The sequence below is a fragment of the Rutidosis leptorrhynchoides genome, chromosome 2 (genome assembly GCF_046630445.1).
Source record: "Rutidosis leptorrhynchoides isolate AG116_Rl617_1_P2 chromosome 2, CSIRO_AGI_Rlap_v1, whole genome shotgun sequence".
NCBI lineage: Eukaryota > Viridiplantae > Streptophyta > Magnoliopsida > Asterales > Asteraceae > Rutidosis > Rutidosis leptorrhynchoides.
Window position 1 is genome coordinate 66642138 of NC_092334.1, and position 15904 is coordinate 66658041.

Genomic DNA, 15904 nt, shown 5'->3' on the forward strand with positions numbered 1-15904 from the left:
AATTTGGTCGTATTCAACCCCTACAACTACTCAAACGTCACTCCAATTTTCAACCCCAACTTTATACTTTAAGCCCTTCAATTTTATGGGACAAATGTAACTTTTCATCTTAATGCATAGATTTACCCCCTCAATTAGGGTATTAAATGTAACTTGCAATTTCATATAAAATACAACAACAAAAAATCACCCAATATTTTGACGGGATTTATCTTTTTTCCTATCACGAGTTAGGTTTCTCCGTTATCACTGTTCAACTCGAAATAATTTTACGAACAAAATGCAACTAATTATATTCAAAACAGAGTTTTCTTTTTAGAAAAAAAAACAAAAAACATATATATAATAAATAAACTCAACTTATTAAACAAGTGAATGGCTAAACCAAGTTCTGAGTTCATGAGTTGGTAAGAGAAACTACTCGAGTTCGAGTCCTTCTGGCCTTTTTTTTTGTTCGTAATTATTTTCTCAGTTCTCGCTCGACATTAGTTTTATAAAGGACGTTAAAATATTCCGCTGCAACGCGCGGAACAATTTTTTTCTAGTTAAATATATGTATAAAAATTTAACTTAGGACAAAAGGTGAATCTGGTTGACCCAACCTGACCGCAGCATAAATGATCCAAATTGACATGTTTCTTGACTCGCCCATTTTGACACCTCAAGTAATACGATTTATATGCGTCCGTGAAACTAGACAGAAGCAACCAGGTTAAATATTCTAGATCTTATATGGTAACATCCTGTTTTTTCTTCCTATTTTTTTCCTGATCTTTATTTTCAAAACTTTATAACATTAACATTAACATTATTATGTAAAAAGAACACGCTTTAACTACGAGATACTCGTTCTGTTATGATGTAAGTAATATATAAGTTTACAATGTATTTATTTAACATGCAAAAAACATCCATTTAAATTGCAAAAGAATTCAAATCCATGTTAATTCTTTGCATAAATACACAATTCTTTCAGTAAACTAAACACTTGCAGGTTCAACAACAGGATTCCAAAACCTATTGTAAAACCACATTGTATCAGCTGTAACCGCGTATCCATCTTGGTTTCGGTGCCACCCGTAATACGCATGGGTTCGGTTCTTGATGTCAAATGTAGCATGTCCAAAACTAGCTTCTCTGTATGCCGAGTACTCTGGTTGTGGCTCTGACATGCTACATCATCATCAAAATATAATTAAGTTAAATCAAAGGTTAAAACATGCAAATGTGTGTGTAAATGGTTAAAGACTAATAGGTAAGAAATTATTACTTGGTTGCTAATCCCTCGAGGTTTCCTCCATCACCAATGGTTATGTATACGGGGGCAGATTGATCGATTACAGGTTTGCAGATCCCGTTAACGATGTTGTAAGCAATGTTTGATATACGTTCCTACACCATTGACGAAAAACCATAGGATAAGTATAGGTTTTCAATATGCCGTTTAGATCGCGATTTGATATATCCAGTTTATGTGATAATAACTAACTTAAATCAGATAATCAACTATAACAAAAACATAGTGATGGAATGTGCACGTCAGAGTATGGGTCGGATTACTCGCCCTCCCGGGTAGCCCGAAAAGGGAAAACCTTCTACCTTTTCTCCTTATATAAATAAGAAAAAATAATCAAATAAAGTTCTTTTATCTCCTTAATGTATGCATATAAGACAAAAAGATAGGTAAAAAGTAAGGGTAAAATGGTAAATCTAACACAAAGTACAACGTAATAATGACGTCTCTTAAACTGTGTGTTATTTGTTCGTGGAAAAATTTGGATGGAGGGAGTATTTATCAAGCAATTAGTTCCAAAAGGCAGATACAAACACCAAACGAGGATGTGTATGTATAAGAGTGAACTTACCGAGCGTTCATACGCATGTACATGACCAGCAAACACAACGTCAACTTTGTACTTAACGAACCACGGCTCGTACATAACTCTCATAGATTCACCTTCCATATAATGATAATTGTAGCTATTATACCATGGAGAGTGCAACATAACAATCAGCCATGGTGTTTCGGTTCTGTTGACTCTGGGTAGCTCCTGTTCAAGCCATTTGTATTGTGGAGTGTATTTACCTGACAAAATACATCACAATTGTAGTTGCTTCGTCTGTTAATCTTTATGACGTTGGAAATTCTAGTTTAATCGGACTTATGAATAAAATATATATGTGGAATTTGGGTTGTGATTACCATAAGCTGAATATGAAGCTAAAACAATGATGTGGGCTGAAGCTCTCTTAATGGAGTACCAGAACGGGGCGGTACTCTGTGCTGATTTGTAAGGAACATGGTACCGATGAGTATAAGGCTTAAAAGGTTCATCCTCTCCCTGAAATTGAATATTGAAAACATAATAATTAGGGTGATTTTCTTTTCTTTTTTTGAAAGGGAAACTCACACACCCACCTGATAATAAAAAGAATATATATAAACATTACGAAATGTCCTAAGCAGGACTCGAACTCTCAACCTCAAAGTTGTAAGGTTGATCTCGATACTGCCAAGTCATTGACTCTTTGATAATTAGGGTGAATTAATTAGTTGTAGTTTTGAATCAATTATGGTACTAATCTCATGGTCAAATTTCAAACAGTATGTAGCTAGACTATATAAGCTAGAATATGGTTAGTTTTGACTTTAGAAGTCAAATGAATTAACTTTAATTTGAAACATAATGTGCACCATCTAAAATCTCTATAGTAATTACTAATTAGGGTGATAATACATCAAACTTATGTTTTTGATAAATCCACCATTATCATACATTAAGTACTTGTACCATTATCATGCATGAAGTACTTGTACCGTACAAGTACTTGATATAAAAAACATGAGTGGATATATCAAAGGCCTAATAATTATACAAGCTGTGAACAATGATGTAACAAAGACAACAATTTAGAACACCTTTTGTTACGAATGACTAACATAATTCGCGTTGATCTCGTATTTGAAGAATCTTAAGTTTTACTACATTAGTCAACATCGAAACAAAATGAGTACATAAAAAACTTACGATTTCAGGTGCATAATCAAGTTCATGATTACCCGCAGTCCAAATCCAAGGTTGATAAGCTGTACTTCGCTCTACAAACCTTCCCCACGAATCCCATCTCCTGTTATCATGATTAGGATAGTTATCGGCATACGAAAGGTCCCCCATAAACAGCATTGTTTGCCCTTTCACGGGGTTCATTTCGTAATGTGTAAGTGTAAGGTTCGAATCATAACTCTGGCCCAAATCGCCTGAAAATAAACAAAAAAAATAAGAAAAATCATGAAAATACGAATCAAAATCTGATCTTATAATTTACAAAAAAAAAGTCGCAAGACAGAGACGAGTCGGTCCGGACTTTGAAACGACTAGTCAGTTGACTCGGGACTAGTCGGACATTGGACATTGACTAAAGTTGACTTTTAATAGTGTATATATTTAACATATATTATTACACATAAAATGTAGCAAACATGAATATTTCAAACATAAATATTAAAGGGCACAAAATCTGAGTATAAAAAGTATTAACATTTAGTCCTAACTTTGACCAACTCATAGAGACTCTGACCGACTTTGATATAAGTTTTCAACGTTGACCGAGAATTAGACGTTTTTGGACGAAACAAGATGGGCTACTCACCAAACCGACCGGTCGTCCGAGACGGCCGCCTTATACAAAATGTACAAAATTGGTAAAAATTCAATACCAATGAGGCCGAAAGTGTAAGGAACATCAGGTCCAATTTCAGGTGGAGTCGTGAACCAGAAAGTCCGAGCAGTGTGATCGATTCCAACCTTGTAGTAATATTTCGTATCATGCTGCCAATTCGAACGAAACAAGTCAATGCAATTCTATAAAACTAACAACAGAATTAGTCAACGTTTGATTTTGACTTTGTCAAAACTACTTGGATACTTGTAGAAAGATAAATAACTTGCCTTTAAATGAGTAATATTGCAATGGTGAATAAAACCAGAAGTGTAATTGAAATATGAGTATGTAGTAACCAAGCCTTCAGCCTTCCTCATCCTTTTACTGTTTTGAGCCCAGTAAATAACAGTATTTGAACCGGGTTCATCCATTGTTACCCATGACACAATCATTGCCTTACCCACACGATCTCCTTGTGTTATATGAACCTGAAAAATCACCAATCACCAACATATAATAATATCAATAAAATAAATAAGAGTATTAACTAGTACGGAGTACTATATATCACTAATTCTTAAAATTACCATAATAAAGACAAAAATTGATGAGGTACATTAATGGAGGGAGTAATAAAAAAAATAACAATAAATAAATACGAGTAATTCAGTGATAACCAAAATATTACATTAACAATTGCCACATGGGGGTCGATAAGATCCACAAAAAGTTCATTGACTTTGTAATGTACAACAACCAATAATATTTAGAAACTGGGTTGCCTCAAATAACAACCAAGTACAGAACATATTACTATCAATTTTAATAAAGATCACTTCTAATTTTACTAAATTTGACAAAACAATCTAACGTGACACAATAACTTGATTTTTCCCAATTAATAATAATCAAAAATAGAAAAAGTTACTTGTTGAGGCGCATTGTAGCCAGGAGGTGTAGTGAAAACATCACTACCAAGAGGCATATCTATGGTTTTCTCAACTTTCCTAACGAAACTGCTTGTTGTACCTCCATTAACAAACACACATGATGATATCAACACCAAAAACACAACAACAATATTGCACCACTGAACACCACCACCACCCATCTTATCCTACGCACCTTTTCGGAGCTTAACCTACTAACATTACCCTCAAGTATTTATATTATAAGGTGAGATTTGAAAAATAAAAAAGGAATATGCAAACAAGATATTCCTTGAAAAAATGTCAACGAGTTTGATTACAACTGAAACACCCGATTATGTTTCTTAGTAGTTTCCGTGATCTAGATAAATACTTCCTAATATTAAGGACGAAACCATGTTTATTATTGAGTAAATTACATAGTCGGTCCTTGTGATTGTCCTATATTACGGTTCCAGCTCTCGGGTCGGGTGATCCAGTATCATCTTTGCCGGCCCATTGTCAACATAAAACGACCATATTACCCTTATTCATTTACTTGAATTTATTTATTATTTATTATCCATTATTCAAAGATACTAAATAATGAACAGTCAACAAATAAAATTGTAGTTGGTGGTCTCTCTAGGGCTTTACGACTGCACGATCGGTAATTTAGTCTGATTGATGGTTCTCGGTGGCTCCCGGAGTCTCGGGTGCGTGGGTCTTCTGGGTTTTATTAGTACGAGATATTTCGTCGGTTTGCTGGTCATGAGGAGTGTTCTTGAGTTTCCAGTTGGTCGGTTCTTGATGGTTGGCTGATGATGCGGTCTTGCTTTGTGATGGGATGTTGAAGTGGTGGATTTGGACGTCCTTGACGGGCTTGGTTTAAGTTCTAGGGGTTTTATAGTGATAGGTTTTGAGCTAGGCGAGGGAGGGGTGTAGTGTGTTTGTTAGCTGCTCGTGAGTTTGTGTCGGTTTGTTATGACAGTTTCAATGTGGTTCACGTAACTGTGATTTGTTAATGATTGTAGATTTACGTATGAACGTAGGTTCATGTACAACCGATCATTCAGATCTGCTCAAAGTGTAATTCGCCTTATGACCTATCTATATATATGCAGAATATACTTTTGCAAAAAAAAAAAATAATAATAATAATAAAATAAAAAAAAGAAATAGAGAATAAAAATAAAAAACAAATAAAATTGTGATGGCATGTTTAATATTAACAAGTTATTGAACTCCTCACTACTCCTTGATTTAAGGTTACTATATGATTTTAGTTCGTCTAGTTGGAATTTTGATTTGAATATATATTAATATATTATTGAAAAAGAAAAGAGTAAAAACGGTTGGTTTTGACAGTGAAATGAAATAGTAAAAGGTAAGGATTATAGAATTACAAAAAATTCTCTTAAAACTATTACATTAGCGTCAAATCAGTCTTTCGTGTCCTCTGAAATCTACAACATTTTGATATAAAAATTGGAAAAAGCCAAATATTTTGAATATCTGACTTTCTAAGACGTTTTTTTTAACGGAGATTTTTTTGACATCAGTAGATCATTTCTTTCAACGACCTTCATCCTTTGCACGTAACACACACGTTCGGGCGGAAACCCGAACCCGATCGACGGTACCCGAGAACACATCCATTCGGGCAGTGGTCCGTGTAGAGGTCCGTGAACGAATCCGGTAAAACCTCCCTATAGGGTCAATGTATACCACCATTATTGGTGTTCAATTGATTTAAAGAAAATAATGTCATCCCTAAGGATCGAACCCATGACATCTCCCTATCCTATGACACAAAGGACATGGGGTGAACCGTTAGGCTATGCCCGTAAGTTATGACTTTCTAAGCCGTTGTGAGCTTTCAAACTATTTGCTAGATGTTGTTTTTTGAGTTTATAAAATTTGTAGTTAAAAAAGAATATATTTACAAACACAATTAACAGAATCAACATTTTGATCCAAAAATTGAATATCTTTATTAATTTATGTAAAAGTTTTTGTCTGTGGTAAATTTGAAGGAAAACGATTTTAACTCGACCATATACTACAACTCTAGATGGGAATACAATGTGTCTATTTCAATCAATTTTTTTTTTTTTTTTTGGTAAGCAAGGAAACCTCTAACGAGCACATTGGCTCCCCATAGAAGGTAAAACCTCGGGTAATCAAGCCTCTCGAGTGCGAGACCTGATACCGGGTAAAATTTCAATCATTTTCATGACGCACAAAAAAAGTCTATAAAATGCATGTCACGGAATAAAAAATCATTGGACCCAAATGTTTGTTTACTTTTGGACCAATATCAAGTCAACGAGCAAAAGTCAGAAATTGAAGGTACATGATAGATATGGAGGGTTCACATGATCATAAATGGATCTAAACATATATACGTATAAGATTGGTCACGGATTTTTGCTAAGATATAGATAATTTAATCGGATTTTTCCGTTATCATCTTCAACCTTTTATCATGAATTGGTACTAGTAAGTTTTAAACATGAAACTTCTTATAAAAATAATAATACTTTAACCACTAGACTATATTAAGATGTTATATATTGATCTATTTGTTATCAGCTTAAATAAATTAAATTAAGTGAACTCAGAAAATTTGTTTTTGGCTTTTTGGGTTTTAAGATTGGAATTTAATCAATTCGATTAAAAGCTCAATGAGTCAATTCACATCAAATCTAAGGGTATAATGGGGAGTTTACTAGACAAAATTGTATATGAATAAAAAAATGGTACGTGAGAATCACCTCTCTTTTTCTATTAATATTAATATATTAATATATTGTTTAACATAAAATGTCAATATCGAATTTAATTCATTAAATATCCACATTATTTACGTAATCTAAGCTTAGAACTCTAGAATATACAACCAGACAAGATTCATCCCTTCCTGTCCCGAGCATTAGCAATTTTCATAGGGCAATGCTTTGACTTATAAACGTTTGTATCCTGTATTTCACACATTAATCGTCAATTATTTTTTAGAAATATTAGTATTTTTATTTAATACCCATCAATTAGTCTAGTACTTTACTTTTAAAATACGTATTAATTACAAGTTTTGATATATAAATTTTTTTACTTTGCCATAGAATCTCCAGAAGTAAACTTTTTGAAGAATATAAAATCAACATTCACAACAACAAAACTGTAACAAATTTGGGCTACATTCACCAACTATAGACCAGTTGGTTGGAACGTAAATATTTTCCGTTAATAAGCAAGAAAACTTTATTACCAAAAGTTTAACTTCACACAATGTTATAGTACTTCATATTCGCTACAAAGCAAATTGTTTACCCTAGCTTCTTATTAGTAAAAGAATGATGGAAGCAGAGTTCAATACTACTAAGAAGGCAAGTGTAAACTCACTTGTGAAGTCTCTTCCCCAAATATGGTGCAGGGTATTATCTCAGTTCTCATCTACATAAATATTTTTCCAAATCTGAAGGGCCAAAAAAATAAATTACACATGCAAATATGCACAAACAGGAGGGTTTTATTTTATTTATTTTGGAGATGGTATAGGATCACTCATCTTCATCACCCAGTAACGCAAATGAGAAGGGTGCGAATTTGTACCCATCTCCTTCATAGAACTTGTTCTGAAACTCCACCCAGTGGAGCCTTAATGCGTGTAGAAACGCACTCAGGGTTTCCATTACTAGCAATACTCCGACGGTTGCAAAGATGAATACAATGATGCCCACGATGAGAATAATCACGTTATTATACCTGTGCATAAAAAAACAGGCATTTAGTAAAGAAATGATTAAGAAAAGTGTATTGATTGTGCTTGGGATGAAAGAACTTACCCCCATGCAAGAAGCAGGACCTTCTCATAGAATACGGTTGACAACTCTGAATGTGCCAAGCTGAAAAAGAAGAGCTTCACAGTCAATATCAATATCAATATTATATATTATAACATAATAAAAGATATGGGAATTTAGGGCAATTGGCCGTGTTAGATTTGTCATTGTAAAATCACTGTATGCGTAATCAATATCGAAGTTTCAAAGTCAAAAAATGCACACTAAAAGTACTAGAATTTTTTTTTTGGCTAGCACGATAATGTCTTAACAGATGCACATCTCACAAAACCTAATCTTTAGGTTCCTAAAACATTGTCCGTGAGTTTATGTAACATAAATTTCATGAACATGGGTAGACAAATGTTTTTATTAATAAATGCATTCAGAGTTTCGCCATATTACTTCCTTAAAAATGGAAATGGACCATAATGTATAACTTCAACAGAAAGATCAGAGTTGTATTATAATACCTGAGTGCCCATAAACGGAGGTAGGAAGCTGTATTTGATACTGCCCCGAGTACAAACTCTATAGTGTGAATGAGTTGATGAACAAATACTTCACTGAACTCAAATTCTTCATGATCATGTGAACCATGATCTGCCTCTACCTGCAACGAGTCATCCGTGCCTTCGAGCGGCGTGTAAACCTGACCTTGATGTGTCTGAAACGCCAATAATAACAAGGTGAAAAAAAAAGAAAACAGTGAGATAATAAAAATTGTCACCTATTTAGCCTGAAAAAGACAAATATACCCTGTTATGCTGTGCCTTCAAAATGAAAGGTTTGGGTAGCAGCATCCACGGAACAGCAACTAGAGACAGCAGTAGTAGCACGAGCTGGTAATAAAACGATTTGTACCAGGTTAGATATATAAAGGTATTATATTTATACTATCGTTATTATTATGCAGCAAACATCTACAGACCAATATTGTTAGAAGTATCGAACCTGAACGGTCTTCTGGTTTGGAAAAAGCTGGTTTTCACCGAGGTCGTCAGTGGGACTTAGGAACATGTATATCATTACATGGTATAGATCAGCTTTTGAGCCAGTGCACCACTTTACAATGATGAGGATAGAAAGGTAACCAAACAAACCATTCAAAAAGATCATCTGTGGAATAAACTGGAACCTGTAAAGGCCAGAGTTACTTAATTCTCAAAAAGTTTCAAATATCGCTACTCGAGGATTACTCGGATGTTGACCAAGTTTGATTTTGACCGACTTTGACCCATTTTGACTGATTTTCCTTGGCCATATTTTGGCCAAGTCTCGACCGATTTACCGAGTAATCCCGAGTTTTGGCCGAGCTTGACCGAGTTGGACCGAGTTTTGACCGAGTACTCCCCGGATTGCAAAAAAAAACCCGAGTACTCGTATAGTAATTCCGAGGTCTGCAACACTGGGTAAATGTTGGATAAAGTATAATATGGAAACAGTTCGCATTAAAAAAACTCTTTGAACCCACTTTTTTATATCTTTTGGCTGAGTTGATATCGGGTTAGCGGGAAGCAAAATACTCATTATACAAAAGGCGAACTAACCAGACATTCACAGGATTTCGAAAGTACAGAGCATTGAAGAAGCTGAGAATTATTCCGAGGTTCATTTGAGCTACCCCAATAAGTATCGACATTTTCATCTTCAAAGAGTTGAGAAATGGCAATTCACTACGACTGCCATGCCACACGGGGTCCACACCAAATGGGTATGTATCACGGACCTTTATCAAGCCTATAGTGGTAGCCTCACTGCAGCAGAACAGAAAATTGTGAACATATAAATGAATAGATAAGGCGAATGAAGTGAAAATAGTCACTGTAGTAACTCTGTATGGATTAAATAGGAACAATTATGTAATTGAAACCTAAACAGAAGAGGAAAATTTGTTTTGAGAGAGGTTTGATAAGTACCTGCATCCAGCATCACGGCAGGCATATGCTGAAGGACTGAATAACTCAAACGGAACCGAAAAGAACTCGTTATAGATTAAACCGGTGTAGATTGAGAAAAGCGCCATCAATAATATAACATAGCGACCCCCAAATGTCATTTCCATTATATCTCCAAGCTTCTGTATTCGAGAAAATGTAAAACCAAATCAGTACCCAAGATGAAACACTAGATATTTAGGACCACCTACTAAAAAAATATCAACGATCTCGTCGAAGTATGAACCAATAGTATCGTTCTTTTGGCCTAAACTTCAGATTTTGGGTATAAATTTACAATATTGCTTCAAGATGAACAATAATAATGCAATTATCTTATGGTAAGGTCTTTAGCTATTGCAGTCACTGCAGAAAGAAAAGACTTATCTAGCTATTAAGACTTGACAGTAAGTGCTATTTACCTGACTTGAGTATTTCTTCTCCTTAAATATTAGATATAAAGTTGCGAGAAGGATGCATATGCCATGCCCCCAATCACCAAACATAACCGCAAACAAGAAAGGGAACGTGACAACAGTATATACTCCAGGATTTGCTTCTTGGTATGTAGCAACACTGCACAAGAGTTAGTTTATATGACTAATGATTATGGAATGTTTGATAAGTACAGCCTTTCATAAACTACATCTATAACATAAATAAGAAAAACTAGCTAGAGTGAAATGTTAAATTTTCTTACAGCCACATACAGAAACATGTTATCTTGTTTTTTTATATAGATGTATTAGATTAGATACACCAACTATTGCTTACCCATATGATTCAACAATTGTTTGAAATGATTCAGTGAATTTATTAGTCCGAAAATAGGTTGGAGGCAACTCCTTCGTGTGCAAAACTTGGAAAATGGCACCAACTTGAGACTTGGAGTCAACTGTAGCAAGCTGCAGTGCATCCTGGATCTGCAAAATAAAAAGGACATACGAATACTACCTTGATGAGATATGTCTAAGACAAATTAAGTTGATTCAAGCTGCAAAAGTCGCTGACACAATGATCCGTCCAAAAAGTAAACCTAGCAATAGAATAACTATTATGCAACATAAAAAAGAATGATCTGTCTGGCAGTATTCCATCTGCAACAATGTAGTTTCTTTTACACTCACTTCTAATAGCTTACATGTAGAGGTCGAAAAAAGGAAGGTAGGATAAGACACAATTTATACTGGGGGGTCAAAACCAGTAACCTACAAGTGAAGTCAAATTTGGTCATGCTGGGTTGGCCCATCCACGTCACTTTCTTATTTGCTGTTTTGAGTTTATGAATTACTAATGTATTGCATGAAATACGACTGGTAAACCCAATTTCTTCTTCCCTCTACATAAAAATATTGGACACCTTAATTTGCATATACTACGACACCTTTTGAATGGTTAGACCCATTTGAACCGTATCCCTTCTGGTTAAAATTTTTTCATTAGAGATAAAACATATAACCCAAATCAACCCATTTATCGACATATGGGCCACATACCACTGCTACATGCTAACATGAAGGCCACTTAAGTACAACAACGAACCTGTTGGGTAGCGAAAATGGGACTCCACCCTTCAGCCACAAGACATTTCTTCGTTACATCAAAGCTAAGCATGTTTAGCGTGTGATATATAGATTTTTCCTTCCGGACCTTCCAGTAGCAACATGATAGAGTTTAAAGATCAAGATAAGAAAATATAAAGACAATAATGCACACTGATAAAAGCAAACTAAAATTCATAGGTCGTCTGCACACAAATTTTTCAAAAATGGTGTCATAACAACAAATACCAGGTCGCTCCACTGTTCATATTGTTTTCCTATGGTTTCCAACAAATTCGTACGGTGCAAAAGTCCAGCATCTATTGTTGTCTTTAGCTCAGATAGCCTTCCAGATACCTGGAAAGTGACACATTATATATTAATATGCAAATAATCAAGTTCTTTCATGTTGTCATGTGATAGTTAAATCGTTCAAACATTAATATCTAACAACTTGAGAGGCAAAAGGATGTTCTGTACCTCAGTTATCATTTGGGCTTGTTTGCTCAAATCATCTGTAAAAGGATAACGATTTGCTCCAAAAGCTTCACATATCTTAAGAATTTTGCTCTTGGCTCTTTCTCCAGAAAAGAACACTACAAAAACATTTTTCTCAACCTGCACAGCAGTAGTCATGTTTAAATAACTACACAAAATTTATATGTTATTGACATTACTACTTTCACTGAAATCAGAAGGTAAAGACTAAGTTGGCATTATGCTTGCTGATTTAAGCCAAAGGTTGACATGTCAATCATAGATTATGTGCAGAAAAACCCAAAATTACGTAACCTTGCAACAAAATTAAGAATATATACATACTTTGTATAGAAGTTAAATCATCTTCTACTAGGAGAGGAGCACATATCACAGTTCTTATGTGCAAATAAAGGCTGAGTTTGGGTTCAGACGTTCAGTTAAACTGAGAGATTAGTAATGACCTGCTCAAGGAACATAGAAATGTAACACAAAATGATATTTAGGTATTTTTACTAAAATTTATATATTTACAGCGAGACGTACTCCAGTACATTAAGTTTTTTTTTATTATATCATCCATATATCAGATACAACTTCAGATAACATGAAATGAAAATACAATATCAGATACAACTTCAGATAACATGAAATGAAAATACAATATCAGATACAACTTCACAAGTATGATATAAAATATGTTATCAAACTCTTTCAACTACAATTAAACAATAAAGATGTCATGAAAACAGGAATATAGATACAGGAGTAGGATACCAAAGGTCAAACATTCACCAAAGCATCACGAAAAGATGTGAAGTAACATTCTATTTACCTTTTCACCTGAATTTGGATCAACGACAGCTTCTTCCACAGATGACTGCCTCAGAAATACATTTCCCCTTGTGGCACGGAATAGAATTCTTTCAAAAGCCAAGGCTCTTCCTTTGGGCACAAGGCCAGTGAGAAACCCTAATTTGACTTGTTTGCCTTGGTCAACTGTTGATTCCTACTCAAAACAACACCAAATTAAATAATTTACTTGTAAAACCTAGACTCATTAATGATTTAAAATTGATGCCATAGCATGTACCTGATCCTTTAATAGAGGAGTTTCCAGGGATTCTTCAGCAGCCTGATCTGCTGAAAGTTCTCTCTGTTGTGCTGCAGCTCTGCTTTCTGCAGATTTAAAAAACTCTCCAGCCTGTGAAAGTTTAAGCACATAACACTTATTAAAGTTCTTCTACGCACATTTCATATGCAGAACATACGAAAATTGTGAAGTTTCGAATTCAAGAAGTTTAGGTAAATTATTCATCAAACTACGTTTAGGCATATCACATCTGGGTAGATTATTCATCAACTAGTGTGATTTCTCCTTCTACTCCAACATTCAAGCGGTTCCCATTATGGCAAATCACTTTATCATTCAAAACGACGGTATACAACCGCAAGACAACAACCTAGGCCACACAAAAAACAAGAAGCTAAGACATACCTTTTGTAGAACTAGTTTATACTCCACAAGCTCATTATAGCTACGCTGCAACTTTTCACTATTTGCATTGATTTCGACAAGCTCAGCTTCAAGATCTCCAAGATTTACCTACATATCACAAAAAAAGACTAAGTTTCTAATCATAGTCTATATTTATGCATACAAATAAAACTTGTGAATACCTCCACATCATCAAGATTAAACTCGGCTTTTGCCTCAGACTTAGCTGACGGCTTGACATCTGCCTTGGACATTTGATCTCTGAAGAAACGCAGTTTTCGTCCCAGCTCTGCACATCTTTTGATCTTCACAATAAAAGAAACTTAGAATGAAGTCTCACAAAACGGAAGTTTCTAGAAGTAGTTAAAGCAAGAAATTCATATGCAATGTATAATTACGTCATACAAGCCATTTCCACACAATGTTTAAGCATAAAAGACAGCAAACCAGCTTAAATAGATCCCTAAACAAGAAGTGTGTGTTCACTCATCTTCCGTTTGTTGGCAGAAACCTTAATACTCCATATGATATGACATTACCTTTCTAGAGCTCACAATACAAAAAATATCTAATATATGTTTCAAGCCCAATCAAAACAAGCACAAAAAGTTTAACTATTTGCGATGCGTTAAACGAAATTTACAAGCATCATGAGTATTCAATTCGTTGATAAGTGTAACTAAACTTCTTGTAACTGCTAACAATTTGATGTTGATGTGACAAATTTCATAAGTTCGCCACTGTATAAAAGGAATCCCCGAATCCCATAATCTATTTCTTCATTTCTTGTCATGTCATATTGAAAACAGAACAGTAGAAGAGACTAGTGTAATTTCATAGATTGTTCAGGTTTTAAAAAACAGAGCTTTAAATGTAATTAAAGGCGAATATGCGTAAGGAACTAAGGGATCTAAGAGTTGCATTCACCCACAGAGTAATCTTTACCTGTGTTTCAAATCCTTATGCATGTATTAATGCTAAGATGTAATCTTGTAAAAGAATAAAGTCCAGTGGATACGCAATTCTAGTGCATCATGTTTTTAGTGCAGGTCAGTTTAAACCAACTTTCAAAGCTCACAACTTCCATATTTGGTTCCAAAAGACTAATCATATACTTAAACCTTGTAAAAACAACAATAAGAAATTTACTAAACCTTACAGCTAAAACAAAAATATTTACCTGGCTGGCATATGTTCGCTGGAAAGGACTTTTTTCGGCATTCAGCTGTATATACAAACAAAATGATGTTAAACCAACAAGCTTGATGTTAAATTTGGCTAGTGAAATAACAATATCTTTCTATCAAACCCTTTAACGAATATCTAACTAACTTAATATTCTAATAACGAATTAACAGACAAACAAATATAAATCGCTACTGTCAACCACGTCTGGACCTAGTTTTCCGGCTAACAAAAGATCACTTGAATACATATGTATGCATACATAGATCATGTCAAAACCTATTAAAATTTAGCTGAATTGAACTGATCACAGCTTTTAATTTAATCAAAAACAACACTATGAAAGTATCAGTAAACCCTAGTTTTACAAAATCTAGTAATCTACCACTATTCAAAACAAATTATACAAATAATTCGAAGAAAAATCCTAAAACGGATGAATTACATCAGATAATAAACATGATCTGTATAATCACAAATAGAATTATATAAATATAAAGTTATAAAGCAACAATAATAAGACTAACATCTTTGAATTGAATGAGACCGATGTCACCAAGGTAAGAAACTGTCAATCGAGCTGACTCAATTGGAATAATGACTTGTACTAAGTGCATCGGTTCTGACCGGAATAGATCCATCGGCGGACAACAACCGCCGAAACCGCCGTTCTCCGCCATCTGTAAACAAATTCCGGTTGCGGTGTTTGAGATCGATTAGTACTGTAGTATTGTAGATAATAAATGAAAATTGTTATTTGTCTCTTATCGCCTATATGTTTTCAGTAGCCACGTTCTTGTGACTGATATTATTCCAGCTTTTTTTTATTTATTAATTATTTTTTTATTTT

General features: G+C 34.4%; 2 protein-coding genes across 2 annotated transcripts; both read right to left on the reverse strand.

Moving 5' to 3' along the window:
- Positions 1-830: 830 nt before the first annotated feature.
- On the reverse strand, positions 831-4949 carry LOC139890977 (purple acid phosphatase 2-like). Its single transcript, XM_071873912.1, has 8 exons — positions 4592-4949; positions 3951-4151; positions 3719-3830; positions 3030-3259; positions 2204-2342; positions 1866-2086; positions 1271-1392; positions 831-1173 (listed from the first exon to the last, which is right to left on the reverse strand). Exons 1-8 carry the CDS (start codon positions 4772-4774, stop codon positions 981-983), a joined length of 1401 nt encoding a protein of 466 aa, XP_071730013.1. The 5' UTR covers positions 4775-4949; the 3' UTR covers positions 831-980.
- Positions 4950-7817: 2868 nt separating this feature from the next.
- On the reverse strand, positions 7818-15838 carry LOC139894340 (V-type proton ATPase subunit a3-like). Its single transcript, XM_071877574.1, has 18 exons — positions 15582-15838; positions 15050-15094; positions 14052-14174; positions 13870-13977; positions 13465-13575; positions 13207-13380; positions 12375-12512; positions 12144-12251; positions 11896-12003; positions 11128-11276; positions 10776-10929; positions 10336-10496; positions 9967-10173; positions 9371-9554; positions 9175-9258; positions 8890-9083; positions 8420-8479; positions 7818-8339 (listed from the first exon to the last, which is right to left on the reverse strand). Exons 1-18 carry the CDS (start codon positions 15732-15734, stop codon positions 8135-8137), a joined length of 2466 nt encoding a protein of 821 aa, XP_071733675.1. The 5' UTR covers positions 15735-15838; the 3' UTR covers positions 7818-8134.
- Between the last annotated feature and the right edge of the window lie 66 nt (positions 15839-15904).

What these genes read in the sequence shown, in the direction of transcription:
- LOC139890977 (XM_071873912.1), bottom strand. Translation starts at nt 4,774, where the DNA reads ATGGGTGGTGGTGGTGTTCAGTGGTGCAATATTGTTGTTGTGTTTTTG. An exon ending in GCTACAATGCGCCTCAACAA is followed by an intron (nt 4,152 to 4,591) that starts GTAACTTTTTCT and finishes GTGATTTTTCAG; the next exon opens with GTTCATATAACACAAGGAGA. An exon ending in AGCTTCATATTCAGCTTATG is followed by an intron (nt 2,087 to 2,203) that starts GTAATCACAACC and finishes GTATTTTGTCAG; the next exon opens with GTAAATACACTCCACAATAC.
- LOC139894340 (XM_071877574.1), bottom strand. Translation starts at nt 15,734, where the DNA reads ATGGCGGAGAACGGCGGTTTCGGCGGTTGTTGTCCGCCGATGGATCTA. An exon ending in AGCGAACATATGCCAGCCAG is followed by an intron (nt 14,175 to 15,049) that starts GTAAATATTTTT and finishes TTTATTGTGAAG; the next exon opens with ATCAAAAGATGTGCAGAGCT. An exon ending in ATGAACAGTGGAGCGACCTG is followed by an intron (nt 12,004 to 12,143) that starts GTATTTGTTGTT and finishes TGCTACTGGAAG; the next exon opens with GTCCGGAAGGAAAAATCTAT.